Consider the following 26,867-nt stretch of genomic DNA (forward strand, 5'->3'; position numbering starts at 1 on the left):
TGGCCAGCTGTTACCTCCGCAGACTGCACAGATGCCACTTCCTGCAAACATAACACTTAAAAGAGAGGAAATGTGTGTGAGACACGGCTCAGTCGCTCTCTGCTGTTAGGTGTCTCTTGGAAAAATGTGGCTATAGACTGAAAGACTTTTGGTCTAAGTAAAAGAAGAGATTCTATTAGATGTATCAGAAACAGTCAGACAAAATGGACTGAATGTACTGAACATGAGAGAAGGCGTATACTTATCACCTTTGAACAATTGGGTGCCAATTTACCTGAGTGATTGAGAGGGCAGAGAGCTAAGAAATGTGTGTGTGCATTAGGGCTGCATGATATTGACAAAAACTGACATTGTGATAAGTTTTATACTTATATGTGTATAGTACTTCTATGTACTTATTATTTCGGACTTTTACGTCTATTATCTTCTAACGAAACCCTTCTCCTACTTGTACCACATTTGGTTAAGCGACTCTTACAGCCTTATGAAAAGTAGGGAGAGTTCACATAGAGCGACAAGTTTCTTAAAATAAATACAAAGACTTTTACGGTATGTCCTCTACCATGTCATGTCAGTTTTAACGTATGTCCTACTTCCTGTCGGCACACAACCTCACGCCGCGTGTGCGCTGCAGGTGCAGCCGCTGAAAATAAACACTCGCTCCGCTCCGTTAACCGTCCGTTTATGTACACTTAGCATTGACCAGCAACGTGACGAGGTTGCGTTGATAGCGAGAATACACTCACTTATAAGCAACCTCGGAACGCCACTTAACGGAGCGTCTGCCTCAACATGATCGGCAGGAGCGCTGCGGGTTGTTTACAGTTTACAGGCAGGCGACACATGGACTCTGCTGCACAGCGGTCAGTTCACTCTGTGCTCTGGTGAAAAGCTGCACTAATGTGATAACAGATGGGCCTTTTTCTCTATAACAGTCATGGGAAACGAGAAACTGGCAAGATTTCATTTTGCAGCTAACAACAAAAAAGTAGCAGCTTGACGCGTTTCACTTAATTTGCCTCACCATCGCACATCCTGCGATGTCACTGTTGCACATGTGCACATTGCGATTGTTAAACGACATATGGTGCGGTTACGCTTAAAGCTGAAAACCATTTTAAAGGCACTTTTAGGAGGTTTTGACCACTAGGGGTGCTACAGAGCAACGTTTTGGTGCTACACGGAGACAAACCAATATTTTCCAGCCATACTTGCTGCATAATTTCAGCCTACAGTTCAATTCCAATCCCTCTGCCTCTCTGGGCACTTCCTCTCCATACATTTTGATTTGAAAATGATGTTGTCACTATGAAAGAGATTATGAAAATAGACAGGAATGCAAATGAACCTTGAGCATGCTGGGGCCAATTACAACCCACAAAGGATCCAGAATTGTAGTTGACAATGGAGCATGAATAGAGATGGCAGTGTCAAATGAATAACACTCACAGATTAGGTATCTCTGTATCATGGGAAAGATGGTTCACTTTTTGATATTCTGTGTGCTAAAGGGAGCATCAGATTACAGAGGTTACACATTCTCAAGAGCTGCGAGCTGCGCGGTTCTCTCTGACAACAGATCTTTTCTTTATTACAAAGCAGCGCCATGAAAGGACAAGTGAAGCTGTTCTTTACAGCAGGTTTAGCCACAGTCAAATAATTGCTTGGAGCCTCAAGTCGGCCCCTCAACTTACCTGGCAAATTTAATCAATTTGAGTCGCACCCTGGAGATGGGCTCAATCTGACACTACAGAGAGGCAGTGCTGTCAACACACTGCGGATGCTGGTGCAACACACACACACAAACTGCCGCGCATGTGAGACTACCACTGCACACACTGAGAAGAATATTACTCTATAGGTGCCCATATTCAGGGGAATTCATGCAATGCACACTCAAATAGACAGATTCACATATACAGCATGCATGTACGCCTAATTTGACATGCCAGTCTTGAGTGAACTACCCCATGCATCGATAAAGCATTTTATATCCAGCAAGCAGCACAAATCAAGTGATGTCTCGCAGCTTTCCAACAGAGTCAAATAAGCGTGAGCTCATGTGATTGAAGTCAGTCTCTCAGAAAGAAGCAGCTTTCAGTAGTGTAAGAAGAGCCACCACACATATTCTGCTTTCTCCAGCTCCAGTGTGTATTAATAAAACCAGAAATGAAGGGTACTAATAGCTAATTATTCAAAGCAGATACTCAGGGGATCACAATAACAGTCTAGAGAGAATTAGGAAATGCTGTGGTATTTTGAAAAGACAGTAAGATGTGTATTTTTTGCGTTTATTTAAAGGGTTGATGTTTTGTTTGGGGACAATCTACTTGGTATAAAGCGTGTAAAGATTCACTGATACTAATCAATAACTGATTTTAATGTGACAGATGTAACTACATCAGTATGCAAAGCTCTCGTTCGGTTAGAATGTAATATGAACCGGTCGATGTCCCAATTCTAAAGTTATGAATTGGTTTACTGAAGAGTTGCTGCTAATGCTGCACATTGTGCTCGGCGTCTTCGATCCTGGGAGACTTTGATGCTGACCTTTCATCTTTTTAGGAGAGTAACAAGTCCAATTCAGGGGCTGCATCCTTCTGAGGATGTATTTGAAGGCTTATTGCGTCACAGCAGCACGTCGAAGGCTCCTTCAGATGCAGCAGACAAATGCGTCCTCCTTTTCCCAGGCCGCAAAGGATCCATGGGTTGCATCCTTCGCAGCCCAATGCTTAAGCGGCCGAGGACTACAGTTTGAAATGTAAAAGTTCGGGGTTTTAACTCAATTGAATAGCTAGCAAAAAAATTTTTTAAAAACGCAAGAGGCCTTGAAACAAGTAAGCAAGTAGTTATGCAAGCTAGTTAGCCCACTAGCTACCTTTTGCTAGGTGACAGGAACCGCGTTTAGTGATGCAAGGTTAAGGGCGGGAACAGCTGGTGACGCAAACAGGGAATCCTCCATAGACCAGATCGTCTCATATCAGTTCGGTCTTAGCGACGAATGACTCATCCTCTGTAGGTCGTGTCCTTGGAAGGATGCAGCCCCCCAAATCAGACCCAGCTACAGTGTCAGGAGGCTTGCAAGTAGAGAGCAACATGTCCTCAAACACGGAAGCAATTTACAGTGCTCCACATTTAAAATCCAGCCAGGAAGCATTTTGACAAAAAATTAATGAAGGGAAACTTTTGTTTGCTTTGTTGTGAACAAATGTCAAGAGCTGTATGAAACTGCATCGTATTGCACCAAATTGACACACTGAATGGTTCTGAATTAAAATGTATCATCCATAATTCTTCTGTGCAGCTTGTGCATCTCGTCCTTGGAACCCCTACTTGGTCTGGTTTTAGGTCAGTGTGAATCAGTAGTTTTGCAGCCATGGCTCATGGTGCTTTCACTGTTTTTGCCTAGTTCTGTTTGCAGAAAAACAAAGGGAGCCAACTCACTTTCAAATCCTCCATATGGTACCAAATAGCAACAGTGAGGAAATACTTACCATGTGTAAAACTGATCCCAAACTAATTTTAAAAATATATTTTAATAAATTTGACATGCAAAGCCATATTATCATTTCCTAATTGTGATAATCCAGTGGGCACATTTTTAAAGTGGTAACAACTTAAAATGACCAAACTATTCAGTGAAGTGACTCTGAAGTTTCACTTTGCCGTCAATGATTAATTAGGAAGGGAACATTACTGAGCCTTTCACAAAACATCAGTGTTGGCCTTTATTAGTGCTTTCCCCCTATTCCTCCGAGTGTACTTCTGCATTTACAAAAGAGTTGTAATTGGCCATTATGCAGACGCTCTGCATCTTCCAGATTCACTTAAGTGAACATAGAGCGACACAATGAAATGCCAAGGCAAATCCATTAGCATGCTAACAGAGATGTTGGTGCTTATTTTGTACGGATGATACGATGTTTTTGCCAATTCGCCCTGGCACTAGCATGCAATTCCACTTTACAGTGCAACTTTATTTCCAGGGAATAGAGGGCTTCTTATTAAAATCTAATTTTGTGCAGTTGTCTCCGAACAACAGGCATTTAATGAAACAGGAGTGCGTGGTCTCTAATGAGCATGAGGCTGCAGGAAGTTAAGCTGAAGAGCTAATTCTCAAGGATTTCTTGGAACAAACATATTCAGCGATTTTCAAATGTTCATGTGCACATAATATGTGTTCTTCTCTTAATTAGTCCTGTTTGACGACATATTTCTCTTATACAAACTATAGTAATAGTCCAGCAGTATCAGCATGTACAGCACAATATTTCTGGATATTAAATTGTATGGATAAAGCCTAAATTATACTGTTTATATGACAATATATTTATATCTTTACATGTTTGTTCTGTTAGATTTCCATATCCATCTTACTCCCTTTGGAGAAGAGAATAAGAGCGGCTTTGAGGAAAATACATATAAGGAGTTCATTTGAAAAGAAACTGTGTAAATAAACAATTATATTTGCAGAATTAGGGCACAAACTTAACTTGGGAATTAAATACGTAGTTAAAACAAACAGAAATGTTTATCCCCATGTGGAAAAAGCTACCCTCCCTTAAATGACTAAAAATAAAATCAGGTGCACTTAAACAGGTGCAAATGCTGAAAAGTTTGTTAGTCTTAGAGGGTCAACCCCATACATCAAAGTCAGGACTAAACCATTAGGTGGTTGATAATAATCCATAAAGACCCTTTCTCCCTGTTGGCTCTTAAAGTCCCATAGATACGTATATAAAAAGAGATTTTCAGACTGCTGCCGTTCTGTTTGGACAAGGTCATCCTCTCATCGATTCACTTCAAAACGCTCTCAAAAGGTTCCAGCAAGTCCAGGGAAGCACTAAATGATTCAGAGGCAACAGTTACAGTCAAAGCACCTGAGTCAAGTGTGACTTTACCTACACGATATCTCCGGAAGGTTCCCCAGACAACACTCGTTTGAAGAACAACACAAGTGTAGCAATTCATTGAAATGTGCCTTTGAATTGATCAGCCTTAATCATTTGTGAAGCACCATACAGTATTCAGCCTTACTGCCTGAAGCCCTATTGAACAGTCATAAACTGCGTTTCAACAGGAGGAACTTTCAACAGTGACTTGGGACTATTGGAGGAATTTGGTATGTTTCCACTGCAGGGACAAGGGTCTAAATAAAGTTACAGGGACTTGTTTTAGCCCTCAAAAGTTCCCTGCTCGAGGGGTAGAACTTTCCAGAAGTACAGGGACTTTGGATTGGGTTGCAGTGCTGAATATTTCTGATTGGTGGAGTACAGGTGTGTCTTTTGACCTCGGTAAAAAGGAAGACAACAGTGGGATGGAGGAATGTTTTAGTCCCTTTACAAGAAGTTCCTGGTACTTTAAGTCCTTGGTGGAAAGGCGAAAACATTGGGGGGAAATGCAGCTATATGTTGCTTAAGGATAAGCAGACCTAAGTATGTAAGTATACCGTATACTGTTTCAGACATTGGGTTGGAGGTACCTTTTACTCCCTTTACAACTAGTTCCTGGTACTTTACTTCCTTGGTGGAAAGGCAGAAACATTTGGTGGAAACGCAGCTATACGTTGCTTAAGGATCAGCAGACCTAAGTATGAAGGTATACAGTATACCGTACTATACTGTTAGCATCAAGCAACATGGCCACAAGGGATCTTCCATCTGTTACATAACTGACTCACATAAATCACAACCTTCTTTTATGTACGTACACTGTGCTTATTTTACTTTGATATAAAGTTCTCACCCACGAGACAAGTGTACGCATTAGAAACACACTTTGATGCAGTAATGCGAGCAAAGCAGAGAGTGGACTCAGTAAGATCAAAGGGTTATTTCACATCACTACTGCTTTCTGTCTGTTATCCGCAAAAACTTGTTGAATCTGTCTTTCCTTTTTAATTAATAAATCTTTCAGCCGTGAGGTGACTCATTCACCTACAACCACACTGAACGTGGGTGGTGCGGTGTGGATTTTCAAAGCAGTGTAAATGTGCAACATCAATTGAGCCACCTGGAGTACATCTTTCATGAGTGATGATAATTCACTGCATATCATCACGAGTATGGGAGACATCCTTATATTTCCTTGATTCAGGACGGTTTAAAAGGCATCTCTGAACATCATCAGTGCTGCCTTTTCTCAGTAAACTGAGTCGGGATCTGTGAAATCAAAACAGCATTGGGAAATTTGGCTACAAATGCTGACAATATGGCTGCCCTGGTGGTATTCTCGAACTGATTAGCACAAAATACCAGTTTAGAAGACAAAAAAGTGTTTCAGTGACACCATCTGTCCTCTGTGAGAAGTTTGGGCTGCCATATGTTCATATTTAGGATGTAATACATTTGCGCCTTGTGAATCAGCACAACCCAGACAAGAGCATCAGTTTTCCACTTGGGATAAATTGTTCTGGACTTTATTCCCCATTAAGAAAGTGTCATTATGTCAGGGTGGGGAGTGCACAGCTTTTAAACGGAATGAGAAGAGCTGATTTGATTGGCTACGATTGATGCCAGCCCCTGACACAGCCGCCGATAATGAATTCCTAACAAACCCAGTTTCCAGCTCCGGCACAGGTGCCAAATGTGCCACAGGTGCTGTTTTGCTGCATGCGCTCACGTAGTCACATCCTGTGCACCCTGCACAGTCGACTACACTGTGTCCCATGCAACACTAATTCATGAAAATGGGGATAATTGTTTTATTTTTCTCATCTGCATGCATATTTTGATAATAGGAAATACTGGGGTTTGCAGAGGATTTGTCTTTGCAGGAGCATATTTATGAATAATTTCTGTCAAATTGCACCACATCTAACCAAAAAACTATGCCTACAGGCTTCAGAAATACCACACTGTTATCTTAATACATTTGTCAAAACATTTCAATTATGAAACAATGCTTCTTGTGAGAGAAAGAGAAGAAAAACTAAGATTTGATTATAAATGATGAACGCCATCCTCTGCCACACATAGTGATGAAGCATACTCCCCAGTCTTTCTACGCTCTGTGCCATTAGCCGCAAAGTTACCAAGTGCTAATGTGCTCTGTGCCTGCTGGTCTCCAAACATACAAACCATTCCCTGGCCCATGACTAAATATCAAACTGTCCAGCTAAAATATAGAAAAATGACAACAGTGCTCTGCTGTAGCACTTACCTGAACTGTTGCCCATGCTGGAAAATAGGGTGTTGTAAGCCGTCTGTCCAGATGAGAGTGAACTGACGGATATGTTAGAGGAATTTAAGTCCGACAGTCCTCCACACATTAGCATATTCACACTGCCAAACATGTTGTTTTGGAAATCCAATGAAGTCGCAGCCTGGAAGATCATGGAGTTCTGCAACCTCGCCACCTGGATGTAAGACAGTAAAAGTGAGGAATTATGAGTTAACATTTAAGCAAAAGTAGCCGTAACATAGTAGAGTAAACACTCACCTCCTCCAACACCGGTAAGGCATCTTGCGTAGTTTTCCCCATCAGTGTCGCTGTGTCTACTGCATTCAGATCCAAAGCTGAAGGAAGCTAAAGGAGGATACGACAAGTTGATTGACAGCTTCCACATGTATAAACAAGGAAATACAATGTTACATTTTCATTAAGCAGACGCTTTTGTCCAAAGCGACGAACATGTGAGATTTAATACAGCACAAGCAACGATCAAGACAGGCAGGAACAAAGCCAGTTAATGCCAACAAACAGCTTTAGAAATAATCCAATATACAAACTATATTTGGAGGAATGTTTGCTATTTTGAAATATTAAGTTGTTTTTAAGGGCCTGTGTCCCCCCTCTAACGCCATTTTTGGCCCTGGCATAGCCCACAACCTCAACTTCAGAGCGCTTCTCACCACCGCTTATTGTTGCTAGGTTACGAAAGTCGTCTGGCGGCACTTCCGCTTCCTTTGGTAGTGATGGTTAAGTCTGTTTTAAATGGCTCTGTATGCTTAAAGTAATAATCTTGAAGATTTTCATTAAAATAAATGTCTGTTAAGTCTCTATCTATCGCCGTATGAGGTAACACAACGGTGATTGAGCTGGCTCACTGACCCAGCAGTGGTTGGTCTGCCAGAGAGAGTAGGCGGAGCTAAGCGGCTGCTTTTCCGGTCTCTGCAAGTGTTGCGAGCAAACAGTAATCTCGAAAGATCGATGAATACAGATACAACTTCAAAAATAAGTGAAAATCCAAAGAAAAAGAAACAAATTCGACGCTCAGATGAAGGCAAACAGTCTAAAAAGGAAAGCGACCGTCAGCGAGGAAAATCAAGAGTTACAACCGGAGCCGACCGTGGACGTCACACATGCAACACTTCCTGGATATCTGGGAAGTGTGCTGCCGCAATTACTAATAACTTTAATGTTTGCTTTTATTTAGGGAAATTTTACAAAGAAAACATAAAAACGATGGATCCTGTGCTGGCGTAAGCACCAGCTCTAGACAAGGAAGTTTCACCCTCGATAAAACAAAAGCATTAGCTTCTCCTCCGCCATTGTTGTTGACAAAGTTGATATCTGAAGGCCCGCCCCTTCTTGATTGTGATTGGTCAGTGACTGTTGATGCCGAGGTCTGAAAACGCTGAACTGCAATGATTTTGTGTAGAAAATATACGCTGCCAGCACAAACACCGCTGTTAGCGGACACACTTTTTTCAAATGATCCCCTGAAAATTGAACAAAACATGATTGTATGTTACGTCCATATCGAAGCTAAAATAACAGTTCTACATCAGCTTATATGACAGCAACACACGCACCAATTAGTGCATCCAGACCTGCAAAATACATCCTAACATCATCATGACACTGGCTCATAAAAGTTACAGTGTGTTCCAGTGACATTCTGAAGGTACACAGTATGTGTCCAATTAGTAGAACTAAATGGCATGCCCTTTTAACCACGGTAATTTCAATGCATCAAGTGTCAACCATAGGCTGCGACAGGAGCGTCGGCATCTTTTTCAGTCTTTCACCAAATGAAATGACATAGCTTATAAGTGCATGTAAGATATAGGTGAGTGGGGAGAACAGAAGGCTAAAAGAGAGGGGGCACTGCATTCATATTTCAAAATAAAACCCTCCATAGCCAGGCTATTGATTGAGTCTCAAGTACATTCGCTTAGGATCCTTTTTACTGTCAGTGTGCAGAGCAGACATGAAGAGGACCAAAGGAGTCTTGGACAATTTGAGCAAAAATAGCTGAAAATCACCTGAAATGGAGGAAAAATCAGGGTTTAGTTTATTTCCATTGCAGTTTTTAAAGACTCCCAATTGTTGTGTGAGCTCCACATATACTCGCATGAATTGTTTGCTCTCTGGATTGTGTCCAGACATACAGTCATGACGTCGTGGAACAAATGTCTAAATCTAACAGAGTGATAAACCCTGACTTCCTCCCTTGTCCTTCTCTTTATGTTGTTGTCCTTATCACAATCATTCAGCGAAGTCGAGCTTTAAGTGTGAAGGCTTGATGTTCTTTTCCACCCATTTGCTCGCGGCGCTGAAGAGCTTTCCCTCCATATCTCGTCTGGCCTTTCTCTTTTTTTTTTCTCTCCTCTCTCCCTGTGTCTGAAAATGCCTGTGGGCTTAACTTGTTCAAATGCTCCCTCCGACGAACTTCCTGCCTTATCACTTATTTATTGGATTTGCTGTCCCATATATTTTCCCTCAAAGATAAAGTCAAAGAAAAGTGCAGGCTTTCATCATCCCCGAAGGGACCTCGGAGATTCAAAAGAATTCAGGAAAACATTGGTTGTAATAAATAATTCCCACCTGATTGCGTGCATTCGAGTAAAATCACTTGAAGACAGGGAGGTGCACATGAGCGTGACGATTTTTAAAAGCTTAGACACTGAAAAGCGACTTTCCACTCGAAGTGGATGAGATGAAAATACATTGAGATAATGGTGCAGTAATAAAGTGTTGAGGTGTCGCAGTGGTTAGCATGTTTGAACTTTAAAAGACGGAGCCGGACGAGCATTACGCTTCACTTTTAAACTGGTAACCTCAAATGGCTCTCCTGCACGCCATGCAGCACTTACAGTTAGTTAACGGACCGTTTCAAACTGTATTAAGGCGCAGTGTTTGTTTTATCTCACAGTAATTGATAGAAAGTCAATGCTGAAAATTACTTTGTGCAGCCAAGCCGACTTTTCTTATTTATCACTCAATTTAAAGTGAGGATCGATCATAACTCCCACACGCCAGAAAGAAAAGGCTCAATGGGAGATTTTGGCATACCACAATACACCTACACTTCTTTGGCGATGTGTTTTTTCCCTCGGAAATAAAGTTCACAACACCGCACCCAATAATTTAAAACCTTACCATCAATTTCAGCAACAACACAAAGGCCCGCTGAAAGTTGTCAACAACACAAGACAGTGTTCAAGCAAGTTCTGGATTATAATGGTTTACTCAGCTTGACAGAAGCACAGATCTAGCAAACACAACTGCACTAACAAGCCTGCAAAGTTACAGTTATGAAACTGCGTTTTATCAACACCAGGAAAATAACGGGTGGAAGTGGACACGGTTTGGAAAAACACAACAATCTCTGGCTCTGATGGATGTGGGAAACATGAGTTGAACTTTTTTTCGCCGTGGCTGTTTTGGAAGCAGATTTAAAGGCATAAGTGAGGAACAACAGCGCCGCACACCTCACTGAATCTACTCCACTCTTCAACTTGCATCACTACCACATTATTTGAGGTTACCACTCCTTGGCAGTTGGAGCAATAAGTAAATGTTGGACCCTGCACACAAATAAGCCTGAATCTTAGACACTGTTTCCACAAAGCATCCTAAAAACATGTTTATTCTTTCTTTACATATGAAAAAATTATGCACAATTGCTGCGGTTTGACTTTTAAATGTCTGGTTAAAGGCGCGAATTAATGTCCCAGTGATTTCATCAATTGATGGCTGAGACATCACAAGAGTTTTTACCTTCATTAGCCCAGCCAGCATGATTTGTAAGGATGCTAGATGAGGGTGACCTTGCTGAGAAGGAATGAAGGCTTTTCAAATGTGGACATTATTGCCTGCATTACTGCTGCAGTGTCCTCATCAGGCTGATTAGCGTTAATACAGCTTTCTAATGCATTCGCTCCTTAACTTTTGTTGAAATTAAGACTGATTGCATCCAAATTATGATGCAAATTTCCTTCAACCGTCATTAAACTCAAATAAGAGCAGTTGTGAGGTTTTTTGGGCCTCACCTCAGAGAGCACCCTCCTCCTGTCCAGGTTCCGCAGGAACACTTGCCGGGTGTTAATCAGCTGCTGCGCCGTCAGGGAGCAGCTGACATTTTGAAAAGCCTCCTTTTCGGCTTGGCTGCTAAATTGGACATACTGATCCAGATCTGTCCCCTCGCACAGGATGCTCCTCAGGCTGCCTGGCCCCGCGACGCCCGTCATCTGCAAAATAAACACCAACTTTGGTGGAAGTTGACAAACAAGGGAACTTTGCATCTGAGCGCGTTTGATTTATTCATGCTTTGTGTCGTCGTGCAAGCAGATGGTATGCAAAAATCTGATGTTTTTATTGAAATTGATGCTCGTTTTTTGACACGGCACTGTAGATATGCAGCAAAAACACAGACAATGACACTTGTAACAGCTTGAAAAATGTGAAACAATCCCACATAGATGCATACACATAAATTGCATGAAACCAGACAGTGCGGTGATACCGAGCCAGACAGGATGCATAAGCAGAAGACTGAGAGTGGGCTCATAACTTTACTGGGAACTTTTTACTTTCTGGGCACATCGCACAGTCTGCACCAAAGCCCACTGCAACCATCAGAGTGCCTCAGACACTGTGGGGATCTTTTAATCAGCGCACATTGTATTTAAGCATCCTTGTCAATGTCAGGGAAGCATAATTACCTCCTCGCAGCTCATCTGATATCACTTTGGTACATAAAGCAGTATCAGTTGGGGAACATTTCGAGACAAGACAGTCTTATTGCCGTTGCAAGTTCATTTCATTCCAAATTACCTTGTGTAGGCGGCTTCAAACTGCTAAAATACTTGAGTTTGCTTTGATTAAGACTGTCAAGACAAAGAGTCCCACCGGCGGCTCTTGGCCAGGGCTTTTTATTCTTCAGTGTTCAAGCCCAACACTCTTGGCACATTTGGTCTTTTGAACATTTTTGTAAGATTTAAAACGCCTTCATTGACAAAAAAGGAGCTGAGAAATGTTGTTTCAAAGCAAGGGGAGACTCGTTTTGGCTGCTTTCAATATGCAAGCAGAGCAGCTAAATGATACTCACCGGATTGAGTTTTATCTCGGCTTTAAGGAGGCTCTCGATCACCGCTGGTGGCACGGACAAATTCTGTTCCAGGTGGGTGGTGAAGGTTTCATTGTCTCTGAGCATAGTTCTTAGGATCACAGGTTGAGCTGAAACATAAAGATAGAGAATTATAACATTTGTAAAGAGCAATTAGTGTCTTAAATAAATCTGGCGGCACCTATGGTGATAAGCAGTAATTGCGGGAGCACACTTCCAAGATATCCAGACAGTGACTCATGTGTGACGTCCACGGTTGGCTCTGTTTGTAACTCTTGATTTTCCTTGCGCTGTCAAGGTGCCCTTGAGCGAGGCACCAAACACCCCAGCTGCTCGGGGCGCATGTCCATGTGCAGCCCCCTCACTCTGATATCTCACCAGGAGCAATCAGCCCCTGGAAAAAGACACTGTCAGTCAAAGCTGGTGTTCTCTGTATTCGATAGAAGCAATAACATTTGAAACTGCCGAACGTTGTACGTGGTTTCGCCCATTCTACATTCCTACAACACCCAGAATGCATTGCGCCCCTCCCTCTGAAAGGAACGGCCCAGCAAAAGACGCTGGAGTGAAACACGACCATTTCGCTGCAGGCAACGGCTCAGAGTGATACAGAATCTGAAATACGACGAGAATATACCGGTGTATCGTCTGTAAAATCTTCAGGTCTGCAGTCTACATTTCAAACCTGACATCGGAGGCGGGCGTCCCAGATTGAAGAAGTGTAGTTTAGCGAGCTCCCGCGACTGTTTTACGCAGTCTGGCGGAGGTTTTCCAGGGCCTATTGGAGAAGCGGATAGTGCCTTCCAAAGGCACAGAGCCAAATTGCATTTTTTCCCTACCATAATGGCATTAGCTCCCTATAATAGCATGATGGGACTGAGGTTGAAAATCGGCAAACTGGCCCTTTAATGCATGTCCATAGGGTCCTGTGCATGTGTGTATTTCAGGCAATGTGTGTGCAGCATGTTTGTAATGACAGTGAAAAACATTCAATTTCCCCACAGCTGGGTGATGAAAAACACGTCACTAAGTGGGCGCCGACACCCAGTGCATAATAAAGCAAATGCAAAGGCTTTCATCAGTGGGCCATAGGCTCAATCACCGTTGTGTTACCTCATTCGGCAATAGATAGTGACTTAGCAGACATTAATTGAAATGAAAATGCCCTCTGCATCGCTACGGCCTCACTTTCCCTGCCTCCATCCTTTTCGTGTCTCCTCCTGCATCTCCACACTTTCTGTTCACAAATGAGGAATAGCTGCTGCGAAGAAACATGTGTGAGACTTGTGCCATTTGCCCCTAATAGACACCTATGGCAACCATGCAGGAGAGCCTGTCGTGAAACTAATAGGACAGCAGCTCTCCCTCTGCAATGGAAGGCTGGTCTAACGAAGCACCGGAGGATTTATCCTGTTGTTGAAAGGACAAGGTTAAAGATGAAGTCCTTGTCTGCAAAATCGCTGTCACGCAGCTGCTGAGTGTAATGTTAAACTTACCGCGGGGGAAACTTTTGCACAATAAAAGTGTAATTGAAACACAATTTAAGTTTCATGTGTGTTAGAGTTAAAGAAGGTGACGCACGCAGGAAGCAGACTTCTTGATTTGGATGTGCTGATGAATGCGGGTTAAAATTATGCTTTTTAGATGACTGCTGCAATTAAATCCTTTAATGATGCAAATGAGGGTTGAGCACTTGAGTTGCATGAGTGTGCGAGAGGGGACTATTTGTTGCTAAACATGTAGCAGGTTATTAAACAGCCATTTTCACCTGATTAGCTGCCCACATAAAGTCTGATTTAAAAGAAAAACACAGCTTAAAAACCAATCGACTCTTCGCTTGTACCTCCTCACAATGGATGAATATAGCAGGGATCCCACTCACACACCCATGCATGTGCATATACTGTCTCTATTCAATGTGGTTACTTCTCTGTGGGACTCCACCATGTGTGAGATGATGAAGGGGGTTACGTAACTTAATTAGATTAGCCCTTTAGCGAGAGTAAGACATGCAACGAGGGGAGGGAGTGACTTCTACTGAGTCGTTCAAGGTTCAATTAAGATGCGTGTTTTTTCAGTATTGTTTGGAATTAATTATGCAACACAAAACCCTCTGATTCCCCTCAAACACGTGTTATTATGCCACTCATGTCTGAGGGACAGACAGGGTCAGATAATGGCGCGGTAGAACATGCTGTCGGCTCTTCCCGAACACTGTTGCTTCCTGATTGAAGTGACCACCCGAGTCTTTTAATCAACTCTCGGTAATAACAAAAAAAGGACAACACAATCGCCTCTGCCATCGCCAGTCTTTTGATACCGCTCTATTCCCCATTCTTGTTAATGACCTTTTGTGCTCCTGCCTCTGACAGAGAATGCCGTTAATTATGCCCAGGCTCAGATCTTTGATGGATTTAATCTTGTATATTACAAGCCAGCGACCCCAAAATGCAAATGGCCCATGAGGCGTTTGTTGAACAGCACAAAACCCCCCTCCTCCTCCCCCCCTTTGTCTTTTTGCAAATTAGGTGCCGTATGAAAATCTGAATATCATCAGGCTAAATGAGCCTAATGCAAAGCAGCAAGTTATCAAGACAAACGATCTGTCAGTCTGCATGGCAAATTGCATCATAAATAATAGCGCCATTGTTTTTGAGGGATAAAGGGGAATAACAAATCCTCAGACTTGTCATCCACATGAAGGGGATACTTTCCTTGATGGAGAGTACTTAATAAAGACACAGCAGAGAGATTGTTGCAGAGGCTAGAGAGAATTTCATAGGCCTATTATTTTTGGGACCATTACTCAGAAGCAGTTCTGTATCAAGAAACACCAGTCTAAACTTTGACCCTGTTGCTGTTCACCTCATTCTGTGATAAAACCAATGACTGCATATAAAGATGGACGACGCGTCTTCATCTGCTAGCCGGCATATTTAAAGGGCCAGTTTGGCAATTATCAACCTCAGTCATATCATTTCAGAGGGAGGGGTGCAATGCATGCTGGGTGTCATAGGAATGTAGAACGGGCGAAACCACAAGCTGTTCATACAACTTTCTCCACAGCTATGGCGCCAATTCCAAATATTATTGCTTCTATCGATTACAGAGAACACCAGCTTTGACTGACAGTGGGCGGATTGTTCCTTTAACAGCAGAACAGCTTCTTGTGTTGGTCTGAAGCAGACGTTCACAGATATGGAAACTCGCCGTTCCTCCTCTAATCTGCTTATCCAGAACAGATCGGCTGCAGGAGCCGTATTTGTCAACAGAGCTGTCAATCATCTTTTTTACAGCATCAAATAACTAATAATAAAAAATTTAAAAAAAGTACACTTGGACGTAAATCAGCACGATACCAACTATACTGACAGAAACTATGTGTGAGAAAAATGTGTATTTTGATTTCATAGTTTCATAGACTTTGACTCATGTCCCATCCGCTAAAATAGACAGGCAGGTTTTATGACCTATACTGCAGCCAGTCAGCAGGGGGCGATAGAGAGGGTTTGGCTTCACTTTTAGGGAGCTGACGTTTTTATATAGGCTGTGGATATAACCAGTTTCTTTCATTAGAGGTGGTCCTCAAATTCTCTTACCGTTACCAGGGTTAGACTGTGACAGGACTGAAGACCACTGTTCAAGGTCGCCCGCCAGCAGCTGAGCCTTGCTGAGAATGGATCTGTCCACCAGGAGGGCTTGCATCTCGATGAGCATCCCTGCAATTCTGGTTCATTCAAAAAGACAAAAAAAAGATCATGAATGTTACATCTATAAGGATGTTCAGCTCCATCTTCATGTACAGCCTCGAGGAAACATCCAGTACGCACATGGAGTTGTTGAAGTTGTTGACTTGGCCTGGTGTCTCCCCCGGCGTCGGGTAGTTCAAACAGGGATTGTTGACGTTACACACCATCCCTTGAAGCCAGGGCAGCACGCCAGCCGACGGCATGGCTTTATTTGGGTAGTGGCCTGAAGGAATAGAGGGGAATGTTTACAGTTTGCATTTACTTGACTGCTGGCTTGTTTTATAGATGCACAACGGAGGTTAGTAACTTCCTGGATCATTATATTTTCCTCAGCATTTCGATTTGAGGTATTAAGGAAACACACGGGGTAGTTGTTCTGCAGGTTTAAATGACTTGTAAAACAGAGTTGAACATTACAGCAGGGCTTGTACTTACATTGGCCTTTGTAAATCGGCTGAGTGGTGGAGCGCACCCACACCAGAATGAAGAAGAGAAACAGAGGCCATACCAGCTCAACGACCAGCCGCACCTGTACAGAGGAGGTTGCATGATTTTCATAATTTGTTTATGAAACACAACACTGGGACATATAATAGCTCCATTTATTTGCATTGTTCCCTAATAAACAATCTGTCAAAAAGTCAAAGCAAACCTCTCCAAAGATATGAGTGCTATTATTTGAAAGGTTAAGCAGAAGCCGTCGCGTGCATCCACATGCAATAGCCCACATGTTTTGCTCCCAGTCTAAGCCCTGACAGGATTGAGAGAGCAACCTCTGCTTGTGACTCCCCAAGCCAAAGCTATCCCACACCTCTTATCATCTCCTCGCCACACTTAATCCTCTTCCGGATGAAGAGCACCCGCCGCTTTCCTCGCTTTAATACATCCACTTGTATACCTGCCAGCAGGTAGCGCCTCATGTGACACGCCGGGCTTTTATTTTAACCTCAGGGAACGGGTGAAGACAGCACAAAAGGATGACCTCGAGGCTTTACCTGTTCGCTGTGTTTTTTCCCCCCTCTGTTTGCCTTGAGGGATATTCTACAGACAAAGTATCAAGACCTCAGAGTTTGGAGGCTATTTCTGAAGCACCTTGGGTTGGAACGGGTTCAAGAAAACACACCTACATGCTTATTTCTACTACCGCTGTCAGTGAAGTGCAGCTTCTGTATGTATAATTCAAAGGAACGTGCACTCTTGAAAGCAGAAGGCCGAGTTACATTTGTACAACAGCAGATTTCACTTCATCATCCCTGCAGCGGAGCGTTCTCTACAGGAAGTAGCGTTAGCTGCGGAGGAGATTTAACAACGCTTTACCTCATCCTTCCTTGACTCCTCAACCCCACACCGTCTGCCATCAAGGCTTTTACGCATCCCTTGGCACACCATCGCTCAGGCGCCCCCTGCGCTTGCCTGACGAGCCCTCTCTGCTAACCTCGGCTGACCCGGTCCGCCCGCACACTTATTCCTCCCCAACATGTCTGGTGGAGTGACCTGCTCAGAGGCTGCCTGGGTAACAGTGTATCTGATGACGTGTATCAGCACAGAGAACAAGAGAAGACATCGATACTGAGGTTGTTGCGTTCATAATTAAAGTAGAGGGCAGGCAGAGGTGAGGAAATATAATCATAACAATAATAAGTATTGCTTGCATGTCGCAGCAATACGGAAACCTTATCGATTTAAGTAAGGTCGCTACAGTGAATAGAATATATTACTTAATTTAGATCTGTATATATTGTCGGTGAATTACAGACGACAAAATCCCATTGCATTTATTCCAAAGAAACTACACAGAATCCCGAATTCTGTCCTCTAATTCCCTCCAGTGTGTGTCAGAGAGGCTGCAGTTCTGCTGAGAGGGTGAATTATCATAATGTATTCCACGGGAAAAGGCACAGAGAGGGAACGCGGAGATCACGGGGACTCTCTCGATGTCTGGCTCCCCAGGCGCTTGCCATCGGACACCAGCGTCTTTGTGAATAGATAATCTCCCCCTATGAAATTATGTGAAATACTGGACCATAAAATCAGTTTCATGCCTGTTATAAAACCTTAAAATGCTTGGTGAGGCATTCATATAATTGGTCATTAACCTCCACAAGCCCTCCAGAAGCACCATTGTCCTTGCTAACTCCCACCGGTTTTGCCTAATAACAATATTTCATGTTGACGTTCGCCAAATATCCGACATTCCACCCACAGAGCCGCCACTGTCCTCTTACATTTTCCAGAGGAAAAAAGGCCCATATTTCTTCTTAATACCAAACAGATACCGCCCTGCTCCTTCGGCTGCTAGATAGAAATTAACAAGGGGAATGTTTCCACGATTCAAAGTTGTACGATTGCAAATGACTTTGCCTTGAGTTATTCCAAGAAAGTGTGAACTTTGATGAAAGCCGAGTTATTTTGTGAAGATGTCTTTTGTTCTACTCCGGCTGCTGTTTCTTGAGCCCCTAACAAAACAAGTGGGCGGATGTGGCTCCTATCAGCACAGCGAGGGTATAAATCAAAGAGCGCACACTGCAGCTCTTTGTTACGTCTATATCTGCCTCCGAAATGACTCATGTGGCTACCTAGGTTCCACGACAGCTCCGTTTGACCCTTGAGATGCAGTTACGACACATGCTGGGGCTGTTATCTTCCTGCTGCGTGTGACCTCGTCCCCAGTGTGGGTTACACCAGAGGTCATACGTTCCAGCGTGTGTAGGCTCGTGTCTGTTATAAAAGAAAGTAATGAGAGCAAAGGTTTCTTCTTTGTGAAACACAACCTGGAAAAACGTTCCCTTCATCCGGGAGTCCTGACCGCACCAGGAGGGGAACACAACCTGGTTAATTTCCTGTGTCGCGATGTATTCTGCTGCTGCTTCCAGCAACTTGAAGCTCACCAGGACACAGTTTAATGACCTGTTAGCCAAGTCAGGCTCAGCTTGGCTCTGAGACCGGACTTCTTGGATGGACAACAACTACAGGCATCAGTTTCAGCTGTTAGGTGAATGGCAGTACCTAGCAAGTATTTTGTGGCTTTGATCTACATCATTACAGTGATGCTGTTATAAGTAAAACTTCCTGTTTTGTCGAGTCTGTGAGCAAAACAACAAGCAAACAACTTCTAAAATGTCTGGATCAATCATTTTGGTGCCAATTTACGGCACCAGGAGAATCTAAACGCTGATATTTTATTTTATATTATTTTGAAGCACATTTTTTGCCTACTTTTAGCCTGAACACATATTAAATTATTTTAAGATAATTTCTGTTTCTCTCTTAAAGTGGTAATCTCAAAGATTTCACTTTCGTTCTCTTTGGCGGCACCTATGCCGTTAAACGGTAATTGCGGGAGCACACTTCCCAGCTATCCAGACAGTGCTGCATGTGTGACGTCCACGGTTGGCTGCGGTTGTAATTTTCCTGGCTGACGGTCGCTTTCCTTTTTTTTTGTTTGCCTTCATCTGAGCGTCGAATTTGTTTCTTTTTCTTTGGATTTTCACTTATTCTTGGCTGACCACCGGGGTCAGCCCTACACATGGGTCTGTATGTGACTGACTGACTGACTGACTGACGGTACTTTCACAGCCCTAGAGAGAGCGAGCTGCGACATCACAATGGTGGATCATGGATAATATTGGACCTCTAATGACCGCTCCTCCGCTGCTCGTCCGCTGTCCTCACCTACGTCCGCAGCGTGCACCTGCTTTCAAACACGTTGTCATCTGCCTCATAAGGACAGTCCTTGTAACAAATTGCTCACAAAAGCACACACTCACCTGATGCGGTCAGCCACATACTAGGTTTTGACCTACTCTTGTTGAAGTTGTATCTGTAGTCATCGATCTTTTCTTTGTTTGTTCAGCCATAGTAGATTACTGTTTACTCACAACGCTTGCAGAAAAGCAGCCGCTTAGCATAGACAAACATTCCAAGTGTAAGCTTAGGAAGCAGTCAAACTGTCAGTGGTGTGAAATAAGAGAGCAGAAGTTAAGGGGGAAGAGAATATTTAAGTGCAATTACGTGTTGCGTACAAAAAGTTAAACGTCAGTTGGTGTTTTTGAGCTTTCACTTGTAAAACTGAGAACTTTTAATTGTCTGCTAACATTTTGTAAACTACAGTGAAACCACAGCTGAGGACAGGCAGTGACAGAGAGTTTGTTGGAAGAGCCACAAAGAGTATTTGCCCTTCAAACAAAGCACTAAACATTCGTCACTCCCTCTCCCATTCTATTAGGCCACAGCCGGGCTTTGTTAGACTTAAAATACAGGCAATGTGACAAAACGTGCTCAAGAGATAGATCTCCAAAAATTGAAGGTGACACTTCAAATTGGTTGGCATTAGGCTAAGATTGTTCTTGTTCTCTAGTGGGAGAGTTGAGGGCGGCTTACTTCTATAGGAGACAATCTTCATTGTAAATCCCTCCTATTACCTGCCCCCCCTCCACGAATAACTTACTTGCCCTTGATAAAACAACCCTGGGACCATCTCCTCGTTTTCCCCCAGTTTCTGACCAATTCTAGCAGGTCTGCGTTGATTTGCGAGCGCAACGTACCTTTTGTCTCTTCCGGAGAGTGAAGTTCTTCCACAGGAGGAGAGTGAACTGCGTCAGGAGACCCATTATGGCTTATCCTGGCAATATCCTGCCAAAGCGTCGCTATGGCAACTGGCCCACTTAATAAACCCTGGAGGGAATAAAAAGGCAGAGTTTGGTTTTAATACAGAGGAGCAATGCATCTTGGGGGAGTGCCACTAATCATTCACTTCCCCCGGCCTTGGGGCTTACGGTGCAGCACCTGTTCTAGGAATTATTATCACCTATGCTCAGCACATCTCAGGACGGGGCGACGTGTGAGCACCAGGAGTTAGGCAGTTAGGATGTAGAGTATAACAACCTATATTCATGTGGTTGTTTTGTTTAACGTAATGCGTGTGAAGGCATCAGCACAAGCCAATCATCTCTTTTCTTTTCCTCTTAAAGGAGAATGAAGCCATGTTGCCTCATGAACCACAATTTCTCCATCAATTAACCGTTTTTTTGGGACCAGATTAAAATAAAAGAGTTTTATCAGCCACTGAACATTGATTACATAGATGATAGAACAAACTGATCTGCATGGCATTTACACAGCTACATCAAGTATGACCTTTAATAAAACCCTCTAACTGACAGTCTCTCTTGTGACTACAGCTCATTCATTGGTCATATTTAGTATTACAAGAAAGTTAAGTGTTAAAGGAGTAGTACCAGGGCCCTATTTCTGTTTACAAATGTTTGTTGAAATGATTCACAGGAACAAAAACTTTTGGAATCAGTCCAGTAGATGTCCTCCGCCGGAGCCGCGATACAACCGCAATGGCTGCAACATAATCCATTAGGGCAACTGCACCCGATCAAAGTGCTTGTTTTTGCCACCGACAGGCTCAGATTGTCACTCCGGGTGTACGACAACATTAGGGAAATGATCCCTACAAAGATCGTCCTTTTTTTAAAGAGTAACATCCTTTTTGTGAAACCACAAACAGATAGTTGCCCGTTTGGTTCCCTGTGGTCTTGGCTGCCTCATGTCAAAAAAAAAAGGACTAGCTTTTAGTGGACGTGCTTTAATCGGGTGCAGTTGCCCCAGGGGATTATGTTGCAGCCATTGCGGCTGTATCTCGGCTACAGTGGAGGACATCTACTGGACCGATTCCAAAAGTTTTCCGACACCCAAACTTTGTAAAAAAAAAAAAAAAAAAAAAAAAAAAAAGGGCCCAGGTTTAAAAATACAGAACTTCTCCTTTAATTGAGAAATTAACTGTAAATATTCAATGGCCAAGCTGTGTCCACCAATCAGTGTGTAAAACAGGTTGCGGTGCACTTCTGCTGGTACTCCGTGGAGGCTTTAGAGATTAGAGGATGTGTACGAGGCGGGGCAGGTGGGGATGGAGATGTGCTTTATCGCCCAAGGGCAGTCGTGACAAATGTGCCACCTTTTAACGCTCCATTTCCTCTTTCTGTACTGGTTCCATCTCCCCCCCTCCCCCCCCCCTCTGTGTGTTTACATTATTTACTGCTACTTCATGGATGTTTTATTTACCGCCATGGGAAAGCTGAGACTCCCATGCCTTTAAATGGCCAAATAAGCTCTCTAATCTATACTAGAATATTGGCGATATGGCTGAGACTCTTGTACCGATTCGCACTGCTGCATAAGCCATTTGCCGCAATGGGAAAGTTGGGACTCCCATGCTTTCAAATGGCCGAATAAGCTCTCTAATCTATACTAGAATATTGGTGAGATGGCTTTTAGTTGGTGGCAAAACCAATCCGCATTGCTGTATAAACCACGCTATTACAGCTGTTGTTATCAAATGTATCCCATACTTTTAACATTAACCAGAAATTGCAGTAGGATGGACAATCATGTTAGCTACTCCACGTTGATTTCCCTTGCAGTTTACTACCCGTTTTTTGCTCTACCTGTCAGTCCCTGTCTTGCTTTGTAAATCCTTCGACTGACATAGTGGTTAAGGAACTGCACAATGGTAAAATGGCCTGAGCAGAGTACACATAGAGGCCCAGTATACGCATGACCACTCGACTCCATCAATGCTTGTATAATTGAGTATCTGCTGCATTCGCTTGCGCAGCTTTCAAGCCTCGTCTTTTGAAAGATGTAATGCGCGAGAGAAGGACAGCTTGGTACCACCTCCACTCTGAAATCACGTCAAGCATGAAGGGTAAACAACATCTCCAAGAATATACCCAACCCATACGTCTAAAATGTGTGCGTGGAGTTGTGTTAAGAGAAGAGATGTGTCTGTAAAAGATGGTGTGTGTGTGTGGGCGAGTGTTGTGGAAAAGCCCGGCTCAAGGACTCTTTTTCAATTCCACATCTAAAGAAGAGATAACAAGTAACAAGAGAGGGTATGATTGTGATTTGCATTGCAGCCGCAGTCCTCCAGAGAACAAAAACCATACAGTGTGAAGAGTGTTTTCCAGATCATCATTTTAATCTACGACTAGGAGCACAGAGAATAATTCAAATACATTTTTTTTTTGCTACTTTTTGGGCTTGTTTTTCGCAAGACATCAGCATTTCACCGTATCATTAGTTCCAAAGAGAGCACCATGAAAGCATCAACGAAGGGGGAAAATGTCGGGATTCGAAAAAAGGGAAAGTATTGAGAGAATATAAGTGCTGATGCATGCCGTGCACTCCGGGACCAGGGACAGCGAAGTGCATTATTTCAGCCCCTAGGATGATCGAAGGAGCAAACAGATATTTGTCATAGAGCGTGAGAGCAGAGGACGGCAGAGAACGCCGGCGACATCCTTTACGACGGGGCCGAAACAGCCCTCTGAAGGGTATAATGGTCCCTGTGCTCCTTCACTCAATCTGTCTTTTTTTTCTTTGTATCTCTATCTCTATCGTAAGTGCCACTACAACCTGGCTGAACCAGGAAGTCCTACCAAGCACTGAGAGAGTACAGGCTCAAGGCTGTTCTTATCTTATCTTTTAATTACAGGTAGGACATCATGACGAATCTGATCACGTTCCACTTTGGATGGTTTCCTTTTTTGCATGTGAGCAGTTGTTTTCTTGTTATTCAAGTCAGTAGATTCAGATTCAGAATACTTTATTAGTCCCAGAGGGCAATTAATAGCATGACCATTGTGGTCATTTAAATAATGTGCAATTTAAATTATACATTATAGAGTATGCAAAAGACTTAAATGTTCCCAAAAGACAGGGGTCACTTTTGAGTATAAAAATGATATCATTGTTAAAGGGGGGTATTATGCTAATTTCAAGCTTCATATTTCACTCTGTGATACCTGTGGAGTAGCTTAGCATAATTTACATTAAAAAAACACTTCTCACACTGGTGCTCTGTGCAGGCCCTCATACAATCTTTGCCGACCCCGTCAGCTCTGTCTCTACAAGACACCCCGCTTCTACAACCTGCTTTCTTCTGATTGGCCAGAGTGGTGGAGTGAAAATAATTTCCGTGGCAGACTGGGCAACTGGGTGGGCGTGTCCTTGAACTGTGCTAGGGGCAGGAAGTTCTGCTGTGTCCCGGGCAGATGCCAAAATATAGAGTTCCTCCACTTTGTGACATCACAAAGTGAAGCGTCTGGAGAAGTCTGTCTGAAAGCAAAGCGTTCACAGCAGCCTTTTTTAGCAGGGGATTACTCCAACATACTTTTACCTACAGATCTGAAACTTCATCCACATTTAGTGTGGACATCCAACACTGTAACATTGTGTGTATTACAATTTTAAATAGCATAATACCCCCTCTTTAAAGAAATGTGCTGCTGTCATCCAAAAGTCACTGTCAAAATAGCACGCCAATTTTAATAAATGAAATGTTTACTGGGTAAAACAGTTAATATATATCCGAACTCTTTATAGAAAAATATATTTTCATGACTATCAACAATTGCATTTAAGATTTAATACTGTACTCCATCCAAATATATGCTTTAAATATCAAAAACTCAAGTTTGAAAGAGGGCTTTAAAAAGTTTAAAGCTACTGGCATGCCTCTTCACAGAGGACTGCAGGTTGAATTTGAGGCGGTTGCAAACGGTGACCCAGTTTCATGGCTAAAAATAAATAAATAAACAGCCACAGAAACTTTTAAAAGCCCGACATAATCCACTCTCACTGACGGGTTTTATGCTCAATATGGACCACAACACTGTTTTTCAAATATGTAGCTCAATGCACAGCTTCCTCTTGAGCATGAGAATCACAGGCAGATTCGGCACTCAAGTCCGAGACTGGTTATGTAACATTAAGTCTAGCACCCTCTGCATTATCACAGTGTTTTGCATTGCTTTCACTGCATTTTACATTGGCTATTAGAGTTATAGCTGTGTGGCCATATCTTCTTTTCAAGTTGTAGCCACATTCTCACCGAGGTTCATCGACACAATTCCCACAGGCTGTCCTCAGTGTTCGCTGCACTATCTCCAGCCAGTGGTGCTGTAGCTTAAAGCTGACTTATACTGGCTATCAGCACCCTCTTCTCCCTGGGGCACCTCCTGGCCTGCTCCTGTGCCAGCTCTGCCAAGCTGATAGGAAAGAGTTTATTGACCCAAAGATGGATCTTGATTATCTTTTAGACCCTCACACTGAATTCTCAGCAATTTAAGTACATTAAGTTCCCCTGGACTACACTTCTCGGTTTGGGAGGAAGTTCATCTCATCTCTCAGCCTTGTCCAGACTATCTACAGACTTATGCATCAGCAAGCTTTTAGAATGGCAACATTGACAGTCTGCCAACACAGAGAACAATATCAGAACTTCTGAATGATACATACACCGATCAGCCATATCATTATGACTACCTGCTTAATATTGTGTAGGACCCAGTCAAAGTAACATCCACATGAATGGCAGGACCCAAGGTTTCCCAGCAGAACATTGCCCAAAGCATCACACTGCCTCTGCCAGCTTGCCTTCTTCCCATAGTGCATCCTGGTGCCATGTCTTCCCCAGGTAATTAAGCCAGACGCAGCCGGCCATCCACATGATGTAAAGGAAAATGTGATTCATCAACATGGGCACCCTGACCGGTCTGCGGCTACGCAGCCCCATACACAACAAACTGCGATGCACCGTGTGTTCTGACACCTTTCTATCAGAACCAGCTTTAACTTTTTCAGCAGTTTGAGCTACAGTAGCTCTTCTGTTGGATCGCACCACACAGGCCAACCTTTGCTCCCTAAGCGCATCAAAGGCTGTTGGTCGCCCATGACCCTGTCGCCGGTTCACTGGTTTTCCTTCCTTTGATCACTTTTGGTCTTTTGGACTTTTGGGAACACCCCACAAGAGCTGTAGTTTTGGAGATACTCTGACCAAGTCGTCCAGCCATCACAATTTGGCCCTTGTCAAAGTCGCTCACATCCTTAGGCTTGCTCATTTTTCCTGCTTCCAACACGTCAACAATGTTATTCACTTTACCTGTCAGTGGTCTTTATGTTATGGCTGATTGGTGTATGATATCAAAAGGAAATAAAAGTAATTCCAGACCTTCTCTCTGATGGTCAACCTCCTACTAGGAGAGTAGATTTAGTCAGAGACATGTAGTGTAAATACACTACTACTGTTTTGTACTTACTAAATTTTAGTAAAATTTTCTTTAAAGATAATTTTTTTGGCTTTTTGCCTTTATTATGTACACATGCACCAAATGATCAGCAGACCGGGAGTCGAACCTGCGATCATTGCGTCGGGGACTGTAGCCTCTGTACATGGGGAGCCTGCTCTACCGACTGAGCCAAACCAGCGCCCCAAATTTTAGTAAATTTAAGTTTTAAAGAAATTGTACATATTTATATAAAGACACTGGCAAAATCATGTTACTTCACAAAATATAGGTTTTGTCGTAGACGAACTGCAATTATTTTTTGAGTAGTGCATTAAATATCACTCAGCTGTGCCTCTCTTAATCGTGGATGTACAGTCGTATGATTTCCATGTCACTTTGCCTCTGGAATTGTATTGTAATTGTACTTTCATGAGTTTTTCACTTCAGCGTCAACAAATACGCAATTAAATGTCAAAAGCAGTTTAAGTGGAAAGACATAATAAAACACACGTATTAATTTACTTTTCACTGACAGGGCCAAAGCATAATCACTTTTATGTGTTGTACAATAAGTACATACTTGAGAGGACAATGTGGCAACATGATGCTGCACTCGCTCACTCACACGTGTTGCAGTGGTGTTAGTTAAGAGGATGACTAATGATGTCACATTTGTGTGAGTGTGAAAAGCGACAGCTCAAAAAAAGGTTTAAATAATCGTTTTATATATTTCTGACATGGAGCTTC

General features: G+C 42.9%; 1 protein-coding gene across 1 annotated transcript in view; it reads right to left on the reverse strand.

The window, feature by feature from the left end:
- LOC138600967 (phospholipid-transporting ATPase ABCA1) overlaps positions 1-20,654 on the reverse strand; it is a 173,481-nt gene extending 152,827 nt beyond the window's left edge. Inside the window, exons 1-8 of the mRNA XM_069672533.1 lie at positions 20,589-20,654; positions 16,480-16,573; positions 16,126-16,267; positions 15,895-16,022; positions 12,278-12,405; positions 11,220-11,417; positions 7,441-7,527; positions 7,162-7,357 (exon numbers count right to left, since the gene is read on the reverse strand). Of these exons, the coding sequence (XP_069528634.1) occupies positions 7,162-7,357; positions 7,441-7,527; positions 11,220-11,417; positions 12,278-12,405; positions 15,895-16,022; positions 16,126-16,267; positions 16,480-16,573; positions 20,589-20,654 (1,039 nt within the window). The remainder of the gene's footprint in view (positions 1-7,161; positions 7,358-7,440; positions 7,528-11,219; positions 11,418-12,277; positions 12,406-15,894; positions 16,023-16,125; positions 16,268-16,479; positions 16,574-20,588) is intronic.
- Between the last annotated feature and the right edge of the window lie 6,213 nt (positions 20,655-26,867).

Source organism: Semicossyphus pulcher, unplaced genomic scaffold, assembly GCF_022749685.1.
Source record: "Semicossyphus pulcher isolate SPU_LCO1_2020_fin unplaced genomic scaffold, fSemPul1.0.p SCAF_21, whole genome shotgun sequence".
Classification (NCBI taxonomy): Eukaryota; Metazoa; Chordata; class Actinopteri; order Labriformes; family Labridae; genus Semicossyphus; species Semicossyphus pulcher.